At 38.9% G+C, this 14,943-nt stretch overlaps 1 protein-coding gene across 1 annotated transcript in view; it reads right to left on the bottom strand.

The window, feature by feature from the left end:
* Positions 1-14,943, bottom strand: part of egfra (epidermal growth factor receptor a (erythroblastic leukemia viral (v-erb-b) oncogene homolog, avian)) — a 35,421-nt gene that overhangs the window by 4,601 nt on the left and 15,877 nt on the right. The window contains exons 2-24 of the mRNA XM_068341675.1: positions 12,106-12,257; positions 11,065-11,251; positions 10,624-10,755; positions 10,438-10,506; positions 10,056-10,174; positions 9,552-9,693; positions 8,894-9,010; positions 8,035-8,161; positions 7,868-7,941; positions 7,695-7,782; positions 7,391-7,590; positions 7,108-7,240; positions 6,586-6,676; positions 5,837-5,994; positions 5,496-5,534; positions 5,243-5,387; positions 5,000-5,122; positions 3,861-3,959; positions 2,737-2,922; positions 1,742-1,897; positions 1,054-1,129; positions 265-411; positions 52-149 (exon numbers count right to left, since the gene is read on the bottom strand). Of these exons, the coding sequence (XP_068197776.1) occupies positions 52-149; positions 265-411; positions 1,054-1,129; positions 1,742-1,897; positions 2,737-2,922; positions 3,861-3,959; positions 5,000-5,122; positions 5,243-5,387; positions 5,496-5,534; positions 5,837-5,994; positions 6,586-6,676; positions 7,108-7,240; positions 7,391-7,590; positions 7,695-7,782; positions 7,868-7,941; positions 8,035-8,161; positions 8,894-9,010; positions 9,552-9,693; positions 10,056-10,174; positions 10,438-10,506; positions 10,624-10,755; positions 11,065-11,251; positions 12,106-12,257 (2,858 nt within the window). The remainder of the gene's footprint in view (positions 1-51; positions 150-264; positions 412-1,053; positions 1,130-1,741; positions 1,898-2,736; positions 2,923-3,860; positions 3,960-4,999; positions 5,123-5,242; positions 5,388-5,495; positions 5,535-5,836; positions 5,995-6,585; positions 6,677-7,107; positions 7,241-7,390; positions 7,591-7,694; positions 7,783-7,867; positions 7,942-8,034; positions 8,162-8,893; positions 9,011-9,551; positions 9,694-10,055; positions 10,175-10,437; positions 10,507-10,623; positions 10,756-11,064; positions 11,252-12,105; positions 12,258-14,943) is intronic.

Below are 14,943 nucleotides of genomic sequence, written 5' to 3' on the forward strand. Positions count from 1 at the left end.
GCATCATCAATCAAATTGCAGATTAATAACTACTGCACTACTGCTATATACCTGAATGACCAGATAACGAGAGGGATCTCGAGCCATTTTCGTGAACTCAGCTATTAGTTCCCGAAAACGAGGTCGGCTATCTGCGTCGATCATCCAGCCTGAACAGACACATCAGCAGACATCATCATGAGATAAAGCGATTGCATGAAACGACTTTATCTTTATCAGGGTTAAATATCATCCAAAAATCAAGCCGCATCCCACTCATCTTACATTTCACCATAATCATGTAGACGTCTATAGTACAGATGGGTGGTTGTGGCAATCTCTCCCCTTTTTCCAAGACTCCAGCTATTTCACTGGCTGGAATCCCATCATATGGTTTTGTTCCAAAAGTCATCAGCTCCCAAACTGTTATACCTGGAGAAAAAGAGGACAGGTCACATGTCAGTCTAATGAGGGCTGTAATTCACATTCACAGTGGCAGGATCTAAGCTTTCCAAATAAAAGCACTGATAGAGAAACACTGAAATATTGGCTCTGCCTGCAGTGGTGGGAGTTAGTATGCTGGATATCTATGTATGTCAGAGGAACTGAAGAAGAAAAGAGGAGGAAAGAAAGTCTGTCAGTTCTACCATGTCTACTGATGCTTTCGCCATATTGAGCGGAAGGAATGATCAAACCCCAGGAAAAGAAGATTTGGAAGCTGGCCCGTATAAGAAAGCTGTGTGAGTGTGTGTGCATTTGTGTAGCCATGTGTGTACTCCTGGGCTGGAAGAACAGCTTTATAAATCCAGGTTGTGCCAGCAGTCCCTTCTGACGTAACACTGACCAACTGAGACTGCTGTTGTGTAGGTGTGTACTTCCAGTGTCCTAAAATCACAGATGTTCTCCCTTCTTATTGCATGTGTGAAAATACTCACAAACTTGAATAGATCCGAAACTTTGTGCAGCATGTTTTTACACTTTATTTAGCCATGAAAATATCAATCTGCTTTGCATCCACTGTTCATGGCTCAGTTTCCAAGAGGTAGCCCTAGCAACATAAATTACAAGACTTACCATAGCTCCATACATCACTCTGGTGGGTGTATGTTCTATTCAGGATAGATTCAAGAGCCATCCATTTAATTGGTACCTATGGAAAACAGATTAGTAAATACTGCAGTTCCTCCCAATATGCTTTATACCTGAAAAATCTGTTCTAAAGTTGAATAAATGCTCCAGTGAGTCCTGTGAGTTCATCTGGACAAGAAGCTTGGCTGAATTGCTTACAGAGTATTTCCCATAATCTTCCTGTAATGTTATACTGTGCATCCTTTGCTTTTGCAGATATTTTTCTTGGCACAATTTTGTATGTCTGATTTTACATCCCGCAAAGCAGTGATGTATTGTAGTTGTCAGTGTTTGTGTGTCCGTCCGTCCGTCCGTCCACCAAATACCTTCACAACCGTTGCAGATAAAAAAATGAAACAAAAAGCACATTACTCTGACGGCAAAGGGGATGAAAATGATATGATGACCTTGACCTTGAGAAAACTAGGTCAAGGTCAAATTTTAACTTTTACAAGTACTGTAAAAGTTTACTTGTCATAAAAAATGCCCAGTATGTCACAGGATGGAAAACACACAAATTCAGTATTCACATTACAAGTGTATTTGCATGCACCAACATGGTAATGAAATGCAAAGTTGATTTAAGGAGTTTTGTAAATATTAATAACAGACGCTCCTTAAATCGCTAACCAACCTTTCCGCCATCGGCGTGGTACTCCTTCTCATCTGAGTTGAGGAGTTTGGCCAGACCAAAGTCGGTGATCTTGACATGTTGGGGGGTCTTGACCAAGACATTTCGCGCTGCTAAGTCACGGTGAACCAAGTGGCGTTCCTCCAGGTAGTTCATTCCCTTTTGTCAAGAAACATTACAAGTGTCTTACATCTGACGTGCAAAAACATTGTGTATTCAAAAATTGCTTGAATACACAATGAAACATCTGTAGTAGATGTTATATCACCTGATTGAGTCAAATCATTTGATATTTCTTGACAGTTAAAGACTTTATGTGCTGGTTTTTCTAACAACTGGACTTGCTCTACAAAAACGCTCTGTTGGTTTGCTGGTCTCTCATACCCTGCATTACTAAAACCACAGGCCTGGGATGACTAGCGTTGTTACTGCAAGCAAACAACAGCAACATATTAAATATCTTTATTACCTTACATGTACTGTGTAGAGGTAAAAGAGGTAAACAGTGAGGATCCACTTATCTGTATCACAGAAAAACAGTAATAAAATGAGATAACCTGAATATTTAGCTCTGCTGTCATTCACAACCCATCTTCACTGCACAACTGGACCGTTATTTAATCATGAATAAACCTGCCATGATTAAAGCCTGCGAGTCATTTTGCAGCACTATCCAAGGAAACAAAAGGCACTCAAAGTAGAATTCATTATAAACTCATTGTTCTAGTTTAAAGTTAAATCAGTGAAATTGGTATGGAAAGATGTCACCATTGTGACACTGAATGTGTTAATCCACTGATGTAATTAGACCTGCTTATTGAATTTAGTTATGTTAGGAAAGACACTTTTGAGAATGTCAGTGGGTCAGATATAGACGACCCAAACATGTTTACCATCTACTGTGTACATGTGAGGTGTGTACAACAGCCCTGTAAAGGTTGTATCTATGGAACAATACCTGACGTGTAACTTGATGACCTTTAAATGGCGTCTCTTACCTTGGCTATCTGCACACACCAGTTCAGCAGGTACTGGGAGCCAATGTTGTCTTTGTTCTCTTTGACATAGTCCAGCAGGCAGCCATAGGGCATCAACTGGGTGATGAGCTGCACTGTGGATGTCAGGCAGATGCCAAGCAGGCGGCAGACATGGGGGTGTTCTACACTGGCCATTACATAAGCCTCCTGTGGTGCACATGCACAAGAAAAAAATGTCTTGTCATTCAGTTTAACATGATATGAGAGCAGTTGTGACACAAAGAACAAAACGAGCCCATTGTTGACAGGGAAAGACGTCATAGTCCTTTCTTTCTTCTGAATCAATATTGGTAAAAGTGTCAATAGTCATCCTGCACACTGGGGCAGGCATCCGGTACTGAGAGGTTGCTTCTTAAGCAGCGGAGCCAAGTTTACTTTATGTGTCTCAGCTGAGAGTAGAACTCTCATGGGTAAGGTGTTAAGCAGCCCTGGCCACCCAAAACGTAGATCTGTGTAAAAGACACTTCACACTGAGCTTTATTTTGCCTGTTCCCAGTCACAACTGCTTTACTTGTGCTTTCCTATATGCCTTAGTATGTGAAATTGATAAGTGGAAAAACAGCATGATTGATAGGTGGACTCCAAATTTAATACATTCAAAACACTTTTCAAAACAAGCCCTTAAGTTTGGAGGACTCGGTCACAACATCCAGCACAACAGGAGCTGAAACATCATATCACTGGTGCACATTCAACTGTTCACATGGTGCATTTTAAACAGGCTGTTTCCTCTGAGCAGCTAAAGCGTTGCATTCCTTTCCTCAAAACTGAAGTCTTGGATTACACAAATGGCAAAAACTTGTCCTGCAATGAATTAATTTCATTTTGTACAGCGCTGTAAAAAGGTCACTGTGTGGAAACATGAAACATTCTAAGAAAGAGAAAAAGTGTTCATTGGAGTCACACTAAGCTAAAATATATATATAAAAAAACAGGATATATACAGTATAATGATGATATTGACACCTGCCATTTTTCAAAACACTGAGATACAGTACATCTGTGGTTTTTGTCCAATTCACAATATTTTTGTAGTACAAAAAATTATTTTTTGTAAAATGTAAAATATAAATCAGTAAACCTACATCCAAGATCTCTTTGTTTGCTTTTGGTGATGTGGCCTCTCTTAAAACCTTGATAGCCACTGGGATCTTCACGTCCTCTCCCTCTGGAACCCACAGGCCCTGTATCAACCCAGGTTTGTTATTTTGAACGATACAAGAATGAAACGAATACACACAATACACACAGACACAGATGCCAGCATATTCTGCACAGTTACACATTAACCTATACTGTATGAACTACATGAGTCAAAATCCTATACGTTTCTTCTCTATACTTGTGAGGACTACTAATACCCCCTAAACCTAAATTCATTAAATATTGTGCTTAAATACCAATACTGAAGTAGCTACTGCTCACACAAAAAAAAAACCCATTCCCCCACCCAAGTAGTTAAAACACTAAAGGCTTGAACTATTATAATTAAATATTATAATTCATGTCTGTTCAGGGTAATTGTAATGCCAAAGTAACAGTTTTATTTTTGATAATTTACATTTAAGTATATTTAACAGCTTATGTTTTTGTCTCTCTGAGTAAATATAAATACATAACCTTTACACTAATAAGTATTTTACAACATAATGGTGGCAGCTTGTTTCCTCCTTGAACATCAATACTTTTAGCGCTGATTAAATGTAACTTTAACCTTAACGACTAAATAGCTGACAACGCCTTTCAGTTACTATAACCAATGCCTTCCTTTTTATAAGTAACAGAGTGTTAAGCCCAATTTGTCTATTTGAGAAATGTACATACTTTCCAAAAATTTTGTATTTCTCAAAGTATAAAACAAACTGGTCATCACAAGGATAGAAATGAGTGTGCAGGCACACCTGTATTAGCTTTCACAACAATGTGTTGACTTCCATTTTCTCTCTCTCTGGGGATTAACTCTAACCTTAACCAAAAATAATTCTCAAAATAAATAATGGAGCTGGCCCACAATGTTACAGTGGAAGCAACATCGGTAAGCTGTTTACACAAAAACAGAGACACAAAGATGTGCCGTTTAAGTGAAGAATGCACAACAAATTTAGATGAGCAAAAACACAAGTGGGTGGGCGGATGTTATGCAGGCTTGTCATATTCAGTACTCCTGAGCGCCAGTTTAAATAGGCTCAGGTATTCAGAGGGACAAGCAGAAGCCTTTTATTACCTTGTAAACTGTACCAAAAGCTCCTGATCCCAGCACTTTGATTTTTTTAAATTCAGGCTCCTTCAGGATCCGGAGCAGAGCCTGGTTTGGTGCCTCACCACTTGGAGTCAAAGGTTCAACCAACTAGAAAGGTAGAATCACATATATTGGATACTGTCTCAGAAATAGCTTTGTCTGCATCCTTGCAAATTAACCTGAGCATTCCAAAAACCAATGGATCCCAACTCAGCTCCCTTATCTCACCTCTCGTTCTTGGAGAAGTCTACGCATGGTTCTCTTCCTCTTGATGCGACGTCGGCGTAGCAACACAAAGACAGACAGACCAGCGACAACAACAGCCAGGAGGCCACCGACTACACCAGCCGCAATAATGGAAAGACCAGAGGAACTGAAAGTAATTTAAACAGCACATAAATGATGGGATTGGTGTGGAGTCGTGTCTACTTCAGCATCAATGATTAGTGTTTCATTTATTTATTTATTCATATTTATTTACCCTTTGTTCTGGCAACCTTCAAGACCAGGACCATTGCACCTGTTGAAAAAAGAACAAATAAATTAATATTGGTAAATGCTTAAAATGTGATGTAACCATACTGGGACTGTGCTTTAACATGACACTAATCATGTTCATGTAATCCATTGTGTCTGTAAAAAAAAACAACATTCCAAAAAACATTGCTGCCACATTTTTTCCAGCTAACATCTATTTCCACTCTGTGCCAGAAGAATCACACTTTTGGATTGCACTCCCACATTAAGATTTCAACAGACAAATGTCTGTAAAACAGGAAAAATACAGGGTCACTTCTCAGGTTTGCTCAACAATATCTTTACCCTTGAGTGCAGTTTTTGTGGCATAGCTGGCACACTTTCATCTCATCCGCAAATTTCCACACCAGTGTGTCATCCTCCCCAGGCACGCCTTGTGGGCACCGAGACACACAGAACAATCCGTCCTGGAAGTTGGCACACTTTGTGCAGTTTCCAGAACCCTGGAAGTGAAAAGTAATAAATGAAATATAAACAGAACTGTCTCATAAAAATCATTTCTCAAAGGATGCTGCACCTATCTTCCTTGTAAGAATGCAAATGTTAAGCAAATAAGTTCTAGCCAGAAATGTTGTGCGCTTTGTCATATGTCACATCTTGTGATCCACTGTTGCAATTTTATTTTTTCTCTTAAATGTTTGATCCCATTTTCAATAATGATACTTTAGCTTTCCAACAGTTACATTCAAGAGCTTCAAAAATAGGCTTGGACTTGTTGGATGAAATGAGACTTTGATTGTACAAAAGTAGATGGTACACTGACTAGATCCCACAAACACGCCCCATATCCACAACACAACATGTCTTGCGGCTGCATTGCATTATGGTTCGCTAAAGCAATCGTTGATGGAGAAATTGGTAGCGCTAAATCTTGTGCAAAGGATACTGCTGCATAACTGTGGTACATATTCTTAGTGAATGAGACAAAAACATGCAAAGATAAGATTTTTTTAACAAATAATGCTTGCGAAACTATACTGAATCAGGTCTAGTGTTGGGAGTTTGGATTTTTCCATAAAAGTCATGGCACATACGGGTGCATTACAGGTTGAAGTCCCATTCATATGCTGACATTCTGGATGACACCTCACACAGGTTTTATTCACATTTGCCTCCCTTGGTTCTCTGCAAGAACAATAAGAAAGCTCACTCATCACTGATGAACAACATTGCAATTTAAAGTTAAATTCTTGATCCTTTTTTTGAGGGCACAAGTTAAATTGTAAGCATGCAGCAATTCAATGTTTGACAGAGATCTGTTAAGATAAATGTTTCACACAGAGTGCATGTGCCATTTCAGCTGCACTGTTTGTCTTATGTCTATTTGAGATTTAGCTTCAAAATACTTTGGATCATATTCAGTCTTCAGTATGCTTGAATAACAAATCCCCAATCTTGTCTAATGTCATAGTCTGGATATGCTTGCGGTATGAAAACAAATTTTACAGGTTTTAACCTAGCAGCACACAGTTCTGATGTTCGTTTTGTTTGTATAAAGTGAGCAACACTGCATTTTAGAACTTAAAAAGGCAACAGGAACCAGATTCCTGCCTTACCCCTCTAGGATGTTGCAGGAGTCTACGCAGCTCCCGTCTCGGCTATAATCTTGGCAGGCCAAACACATGTCTGGCCCAGGACCCCAGCAGCCGTCTGCGCTACACTTCCTGTCACAAGTATTGTTCCTGAGAACTAAAAACAAGTTAAAAATGTCAAAAAGATCTTTTCCAACACTTTGAAATTAGATTTTGTTAATTAATGCCTGTAGTACATATGATAATTAGTAGTTGCTAACCAAACAAGAAAGGATCCGATAGAATTGGTTTTGAGAAATAAATTTACCACACAAGGCTGGATCAGCACTTTCCTCTATGGTGACACTTTGGCTCTGTGATTTGAAGAGTCTCTTCCAGTGGCTTTTGTTAGTGTAACACAGGTTGTTATTCTTAATGATAACCACGTCTCCATCACTGATTTCTTTGAGGGATCGAAGGCCTAAAGACGTGATACCAAGTTTAGCCATAACCACACTTCGACTACCCCTACAAAAAAAGGAAAGGTGTTAGCACAGTCATGAATTACACGTAAATAAATATTCTGTGATCCAATGGTTGAAAATCTACTGGGGTCTTCACAAGAGACATACCGCTTAGTCCGACCTCGAATAATCTCCAGGTTCTCAAAAGGACTGAGTGAGCTCATGCTCTCTGGCCATGTTTGAATCCACAAATATCCTAAAACAACAATGGATTGTTAATTCCAAACTCCTCAGAGTGCACTTAGTTTATAGTCCATCAATCCAGTTTTACACAGTCTTACCAGTAATTTCTTTTACTGTCTTAAACACATCAAGCTGGGCAGGCTCCATCTTTGGTGTTTTGGTATATGAATCCCTACAAACAGTAAGAACATCCATGCTGTCCACTGTCTCTAGCTGATTTAGACAGGTATGATTGTTATTAACGTAGATGATACTTTTGACTTACCCATGAATAGAAGTGTGGATGAAAGCAATGTTGCCAGTGATTTTTGTGCAGTTTCTAAAGGATTCAATGTTGCTGGCATTGATCGACAGGGTGTGAGTTAAGTTGCCTGTTCCAAGTCCACTACACACTGTCAACAAGTAAGAAAAGTAATATCAGCAGAGGAACTAAATTACTATACATTGGTCGACATGGAGCTAATATAAGGACTTTACATGAAATCATGTATGTTAATTTATAGCAATATATCATATCATAGACAACATGCATATGTATTACAGTATACTATTATTAAATTAGCATAAAGACAGTGGAAGCAGTGGAAAAGAACAAGCATGGTTCAATCCATAATTAGGTAACAAAATGCTATTGGTCACTAATTAATATCTTGTATCTCGTATTTTAAATTCATATAAATTCATATATATTTATTCATTAAATATAAAAATAGCAAGTTGTGGTTTCACAAGAAGTTATCTACCAAAGGAACCCCCTGTTGGCTGTGACAGGTAGCATTATATTTTAAATCTTGGAGAACAATTTAGTTGAGGACAGGTACCACGAAACGGAATCAGGAATCAGTTCCCATGGTTACAGTTCTGTGCATTCAGATCATGTCCATTTTCTTGTTTTATTTAATCAAATGAGTTTTGAAACTGAATAAATTCCAACAAGTGTAGATATTTCTCCAAATGTTAAAAAGAAAATAGCGCAATATAACACTCTAAAAGTCTGCGATGCTGAAGTTGAAAATGAACTTTGAATAGAAAATATAAGCACATGTGAATAAAAATACTTGTATGGCTCCACCACTATATGCTATGCTGTGTAAAGGTTACACAGAGACAGCTCACACTCCTACCTTTTGGACACAGTCCATCACATTTAGCACACTTCCTGATTCCCCCCTCGTCCACCTCGTATGTGTTACCACTGCATGTCCGCACACACGCTCCATGATCGGTCACCACATAGTTATCTGGAATTATTGCAAAACACAAGCTGAGTACTTTATGTTGGCAAGGTATTTAACCGTCACAGTTCTACAATTCAGATAGAAATATAAAAAAAAAAAAAAACAGAGATACATGGACTCATCTCTGATTACATATATGAATCATTCCACCAGTATGTATACAGGTCCATTATAATTCTGCCAGTCATTCAGTGCAGAATGAGTAATACTAGGACAGACCCGGAGAAGTTAATCTGAGAACGAATGGTTTTCCATTAACGTACCTTGGAACTCAATAATTCCCTGTCCGTGGTTATATTAAATGAAACTGTAACCACTGAATGTCTAACAAACCTGAAGGACAACCTAGGCACACAAAAGCTCATTTAAGCGCATGGAATGCTTCATAGGATGGACGGTCTACTAAGTCTACTAACTTTTCAAAGCATTAGCCATAACATTGCATGGTTTATGTGAAATGATACATATATAGCAGTGTCATTTTAAAAAAATATTAACACAAAAAACTGAGACATTATATATCCGTGTTTGAAGACAAGCTTACGTGGACAGTTCTTGACACAGGTTGCCCCAAAGTTGTACTTTCCATGTGGGTTTGGTACAAGTTGGTGCAAGTTAGGGTCATAGCGCATGAGGCCTGGGCATGAGTCCTTACACACCCCATCATCCTGGAAATCCCGACAGGCCTGCAGCACAAACAAATGTTATCTAGTACACTGGGACCATAACAGAGCCCCACACTAATGATAACACTGCATTCCTCTATCACAGCCTTGACTTAATTCTGAGAGCTGCACAGAGAGGGAGAGCACAAGTTGATACTCCAGGCACTGCAAAATGAAAGATTTAACCAAGATGAAACTGAAACCAATAACTATACCTCGAATAATAAAAACACATGCTGCTCAGTGGAGGTTTTTTTGTTATTGGATGCCTCTCACTCACATTTAAGTATAAAACATTCGGTGTGTTTTGTGGTTCAAGTTCTTCTCCCTGCTCTTTGACCAAATCATTATTCCTGTGCGTCACATGAAGGTCATTGTCTTACCAGACAGTCAGTAGGCCGTGGTCCTGTGCAACCCGCAGCACAATGCTCATTACAGCAATCACTGGGTGAGGGTCCTTTGCATCTCTTAGAGCACTGCTGTGCACAGTTCAGCTTTGTTACTGGAAAAAGACCGGGACAGATGACCCGTGGCAGGTATGTGTCATTTACGTGTCAGTTTTGTGTGTATTATGTCTAAATTAAAACCAGCAGTATATATCTATATAATAACTAGTTACCAACAAAAGCTTTTCAGATGTAACTACTGCCATCAGACTATACATTAACAGTGGAGCCCATAGAATGTATCACCAAATTAGATCTGCCAGCTCTACTTGACGGAGCAACGCATTTTGAGTTTTATTTTACTCAATTGACAACTCACAGGTCTGACAGTTTTGGGGCCCTGGTGCCCAGCATGAACCATTGAAGCAACTGGAGTCACATTTCTGACCTGTAAAAGCAAATAAGAAATAAAAATGATAAAATGGCTATTGTATGTTCTTGAAAATTTTTGATGTAAAAATAAACTTTGCAGGTCTGGTCTTCTGCCATGACAAGCATAACTCACAACGTGGATCATTGCTGGCCAGTGGGAGCTGCATGATGGGTTTGCTGTCAGTGTTGATGATGTCATACCACTGTATTGTCTCGACGTTGCACAACTTCTGTGGCCCAAAACTCACACCTCCTTTAAGAATTTCTACAAAATACACGAATGTCATATATTATAAGGGAATTTGATTTATTTTACAACATGTTCTGTAAAATGTAGGATATACTTCATTTAGGATGATATTATAATACCTGGGGGTAACACGTCCAAAAGTAACTATTAGTTAGTTGACTCTCTCACTACGCATGTCAATATGTTCAATCAGAAAGTTCATGATCATGATGTACAAATCATTGCTGTTGAAGTAGTTACTAAATTAGAAAATTTGATGAAATGATAATGAACGTATGAACAAACAAACGCACAAATGAATGTAAAAAATGAGTTGGGACTTACCTGTGAGGTTGTTAAGAAGAAGTTCCCTGACACCCTTCCCTGTAGCTTTGTCCAAATTAGCAAGGACTGAAAGGGCAAACTTTCTTTCGTAGAGTGTGTGACCTCGGATGATGCGCAGGTTCTCCAGAGGAATCCTGGATGCAGTGTTAAGGGCGATCAGGACGTAGCCACCCACTTCTTCAATGGACTGTGGAAGAAAAAAATGCGAAAATTTTGTTATAAAGGATCATGGATTCTTCAAGATCCTCCTACATGTAAGATATTTCCAGCATCCGTGATAATAGAAATACTAGTACAATATAATTTGAAAAGGCAGTAAATATATAAAGCACAATTCCTGTGTAGTTAATTAATAGATGGTGTTGTACTTACTCTTGAACTTTGGGTCAAAATCATAATTAGCGTGTGCAAAAAGTTCCTGATAATTAATAAGAATACTGCGCTATGTTTTTATTGATATGTCAATATGTAGCTTGGACATTTAATACCAGGATGATAAAAAAATACCAAGTAATCACTAACGCAAGTAGGACTTCCTTCAAACAACTGAAAATCACATGCATATCAGCAATTTTCTATTTTCCTCTCAAATGGATAATTTCAATGAGTAGAAATTGATAATATAAAAGTGAGCTGAACAAAAACAATATTTTGTGATGAGGACCCATTCCACTCCTCAGTTGTGAATGCAGCCTTAGAAATACTGATGAAATCTGCTGGCTACATGTTTTTTTTGCATTTGTGTATATGAGCACCTGAGTATGTGTGGTCTGTTGTGACATCTGCAGCTGGCTGTAAGCAAAGCTGCAACAAGTGCATGATAAACACACTGAATCATCCCACACTATAGACTATCCACGCAATTTAAATATCTGTATTGAAGAGATAAGAACATCAACAAGCCTGAGATGAACCAGGACAGCTCAGTCAGGAATTTCATCTTATCTTGAATAGTGTCTTGGCGAGATACTGTAGAGTGACTTTGATTAGGAGGTAGGGTACATGCTAGACAAGTCTCCATCACAAGTCTGCGATCATTACCCTCAGGAAGGACAGGTCATGGTGATCCTCCATGTAAGTGATCTCCAGGTTCTCCAGGACTACAGTGCAGTTGCTGTAGGTCTTCACCATGTTTAGATAGTGGTCCTCTTTGGAACCCAGAAGGTTTAGACGATTGGTGATACCTTGACATACTGCAGTGAAAAAGGCAGAAATATGAATTTTAATTGAAACACATGATGCAAGCTGCAAGAGTAAATAAAAATCTTCTATAATGGCAGACTTATTCATTCCAGGTCCACGATCAGAACGGTTTACTCCATGTGTAACAATCTGGATCAATTTATATTTTTCTGTGTGTGTCTCTACGTGCGAGTCTGGCCAACTATCACACAAACATACAAACTGGGTTAAATTTCCAGTTGGAATCAAATCTGTGACAAAGTGATTTCAGGCTAATGAGTCAAAGTGAACTGTCTACATTTAAGCAAGCAAAGGCCTGAATATTTCCACTGCTATGTAGACTAGTTAAGGCAACCACTGCAACCAGCAGAGTCTGGTCTGTTGTGTCATCGCAGAGGAAAGATTTAGTTTAACGTATCACAGATTCCATGAGATCAGTGAGGGCGATCCAGGGGGAAATGAAGTTCACTAAATCTCATAATTAATACCAGTCTCAATATCTTCATCCTAGTCTAAACATATCTGATTTCAGGGCAGCTCCTTAACATGACTAAAGAACAACTTATGGTTTAAACTAAATGCTGATTTACACCATTTTTAAGTGTAAAGTTGCAATAACAGTGTAACCATTGACAGAGATTCATGAGACTATAATTATCTAGCATTGCGCAAGAGCATTTGGATAAGAGTGCTGTATCTGTGATAACTCCGGAAAACACAACAGACTTAGTTTCGCAAAGACTGTAGTTTTAAAGGAAGAATGAGTTTTAGGAGAGTGGGTCATTTTCAGGCATCCCCTGACCAGGCCAGACAGGTTCTGACAGGGAAAGAAGATAGAATCAGCCGCATCTCACAGTGACACACCTCCAACACAAATACAGACACACACGAGGACATTCATACAGGCAAAGCCCTTGCACGCGCACACACACGCTATAGCTGATTTTTATCTTCCAGGTCTTAATTTGTGGGTTGACTTAAACAATGGGATCAGAAGAAGAAAAGATTCTGCCTCCTATTTATTTAAAAATTATGGTTTGCAATGTTTCTCGTCTACATTCCACAACATGTCTGTTCTTGATGGCACAGAAAGCCAAAACATCAGCTCCTGGCTCCGAGACACACCTCGTGGGATTGTGCATAACAGCTAATTTAATTCAACTGAGGCATTTCTGACTATATAAAAAGAAGGAACAAATATATCATTCAGCTCAGTCAAAAAACTACTTTCCCAAACAAAGCTTTTGTACTTTTTCTTTTCATCCTCTCATGCATGTTATTTTGAATTCACACAAATAAACAGACGTTGGGTATCTAATCAGTGAGAATTACGCGCACAAACAGCTGCCTCCCACCCTCCCTATTCTTCCCCCTCATTAGTTTGTCCCTTAGGGATCCTGGTAATTTGAACCCTGCGGTCCAGCAGCCGAACGCCCAAGAAGGAGAGGCGGAAGCAAAAGCAAGCTGACCATTTTAATTAGAGGAGGCATGTGAGATGTAATTAGCCTCCTGATTATCACTCAGACTGAGAAACCAGACTGTCATAAACAAAAATATTGCCATGACTGTGCAACTATGAATATTAATTAATCTGGTTCAGACATAGTGAAAGACAGTTACAGGTAATTTTGATGCTAATCATGGTTAAATAGCTTATTGTTTTAGCATACACAGGAAGTCGGTGTAATATATACCTCACAATGATGTGGCTTTCTTCCTGTCTGGATGTTTTGCTTAGTTAATATTTATGATGAACAGTAAAGACTGCGAGAAGCAGGTGAATAAAAGTTCAACAAACTTCCTGAACCAGAACCTCAGACTTGCGTGCTGCATAAGGACGAAAAGAGAAACTGTTGATTGCTCAGGCAAGCTGTGCTACAGCCACTATAAACATTCTCCTCTGTGCAGTTGCTGATTTCATAACTCCACTGCAGGTGGTAAATGACCTGATATTGTATGACCATAAACGAACTTCCTCATCAAGCTGCAATGCTTGAACAACAAAGGTCAGACTACACCTACTACACAAGAGTTATAACTAAATGACAGCACTGTAGTTCTATATAGACTTTTATTTTATTTTTTCCCCCTTTATTACTTAATTTAATTCAGGCTTCATACACAGAAAATTACTATTTTATCATATCTGAGTAAGATTTGGCAAAATTACAATGTGAAGATGGATAACAGCGACTGACCACAAAATTCAGATTGCTAGGAACCTATTTTTCCATAACAGGTGATTCATTTTTGATTCATGAAATGTCATAAAAAGTGACTGAAAAACGGACTGCTTAAATGCATGGGTGGGTCACGAAGTGATGTAACTGATAGAATGACAAAGAGTAGTCTGCGATTGCTTCACTTCCGCCAGCTGTATTGTCGTCACTAGGTCCAGGAGGTAATTCAAGGAGTGGCAGATCTGGTATATCTCCAACCTCAGTAGTGTATGCATATGTGTGATCGTGTTTGTGTGCATGGGTGGTGTGGACCAGTATGTACTACAGTATATGCAACACCGGGGCATTTCCTACATTACACTGCACTGAACAGCAAGCACTCAGAACCACACAAAAGAGTTGATAAACTCAATCATTAATCATCTATGCTTGTTGAAATGTGTGCTCACAAGTCATTCTTTTCAGGTTTACTTGCTGACTTGTGTTGGAAGTTAAGGGCGTGTGGCATGAAATATAA

Source organism: Antennarius striatus, chromosome 18 (genome assembly GCF_040054535.1).
Source record: "Antennarius striatus isolate MH-2024 chromosome 18, ASM4005453v1, whole genome shotgun sequence".
Lineage (NCBI taxonomy): Eukaryota > Metazoa > Chordata > Actinopteri > Lophiiformes > Antennariidae > Antennarius > Antennarius striatus.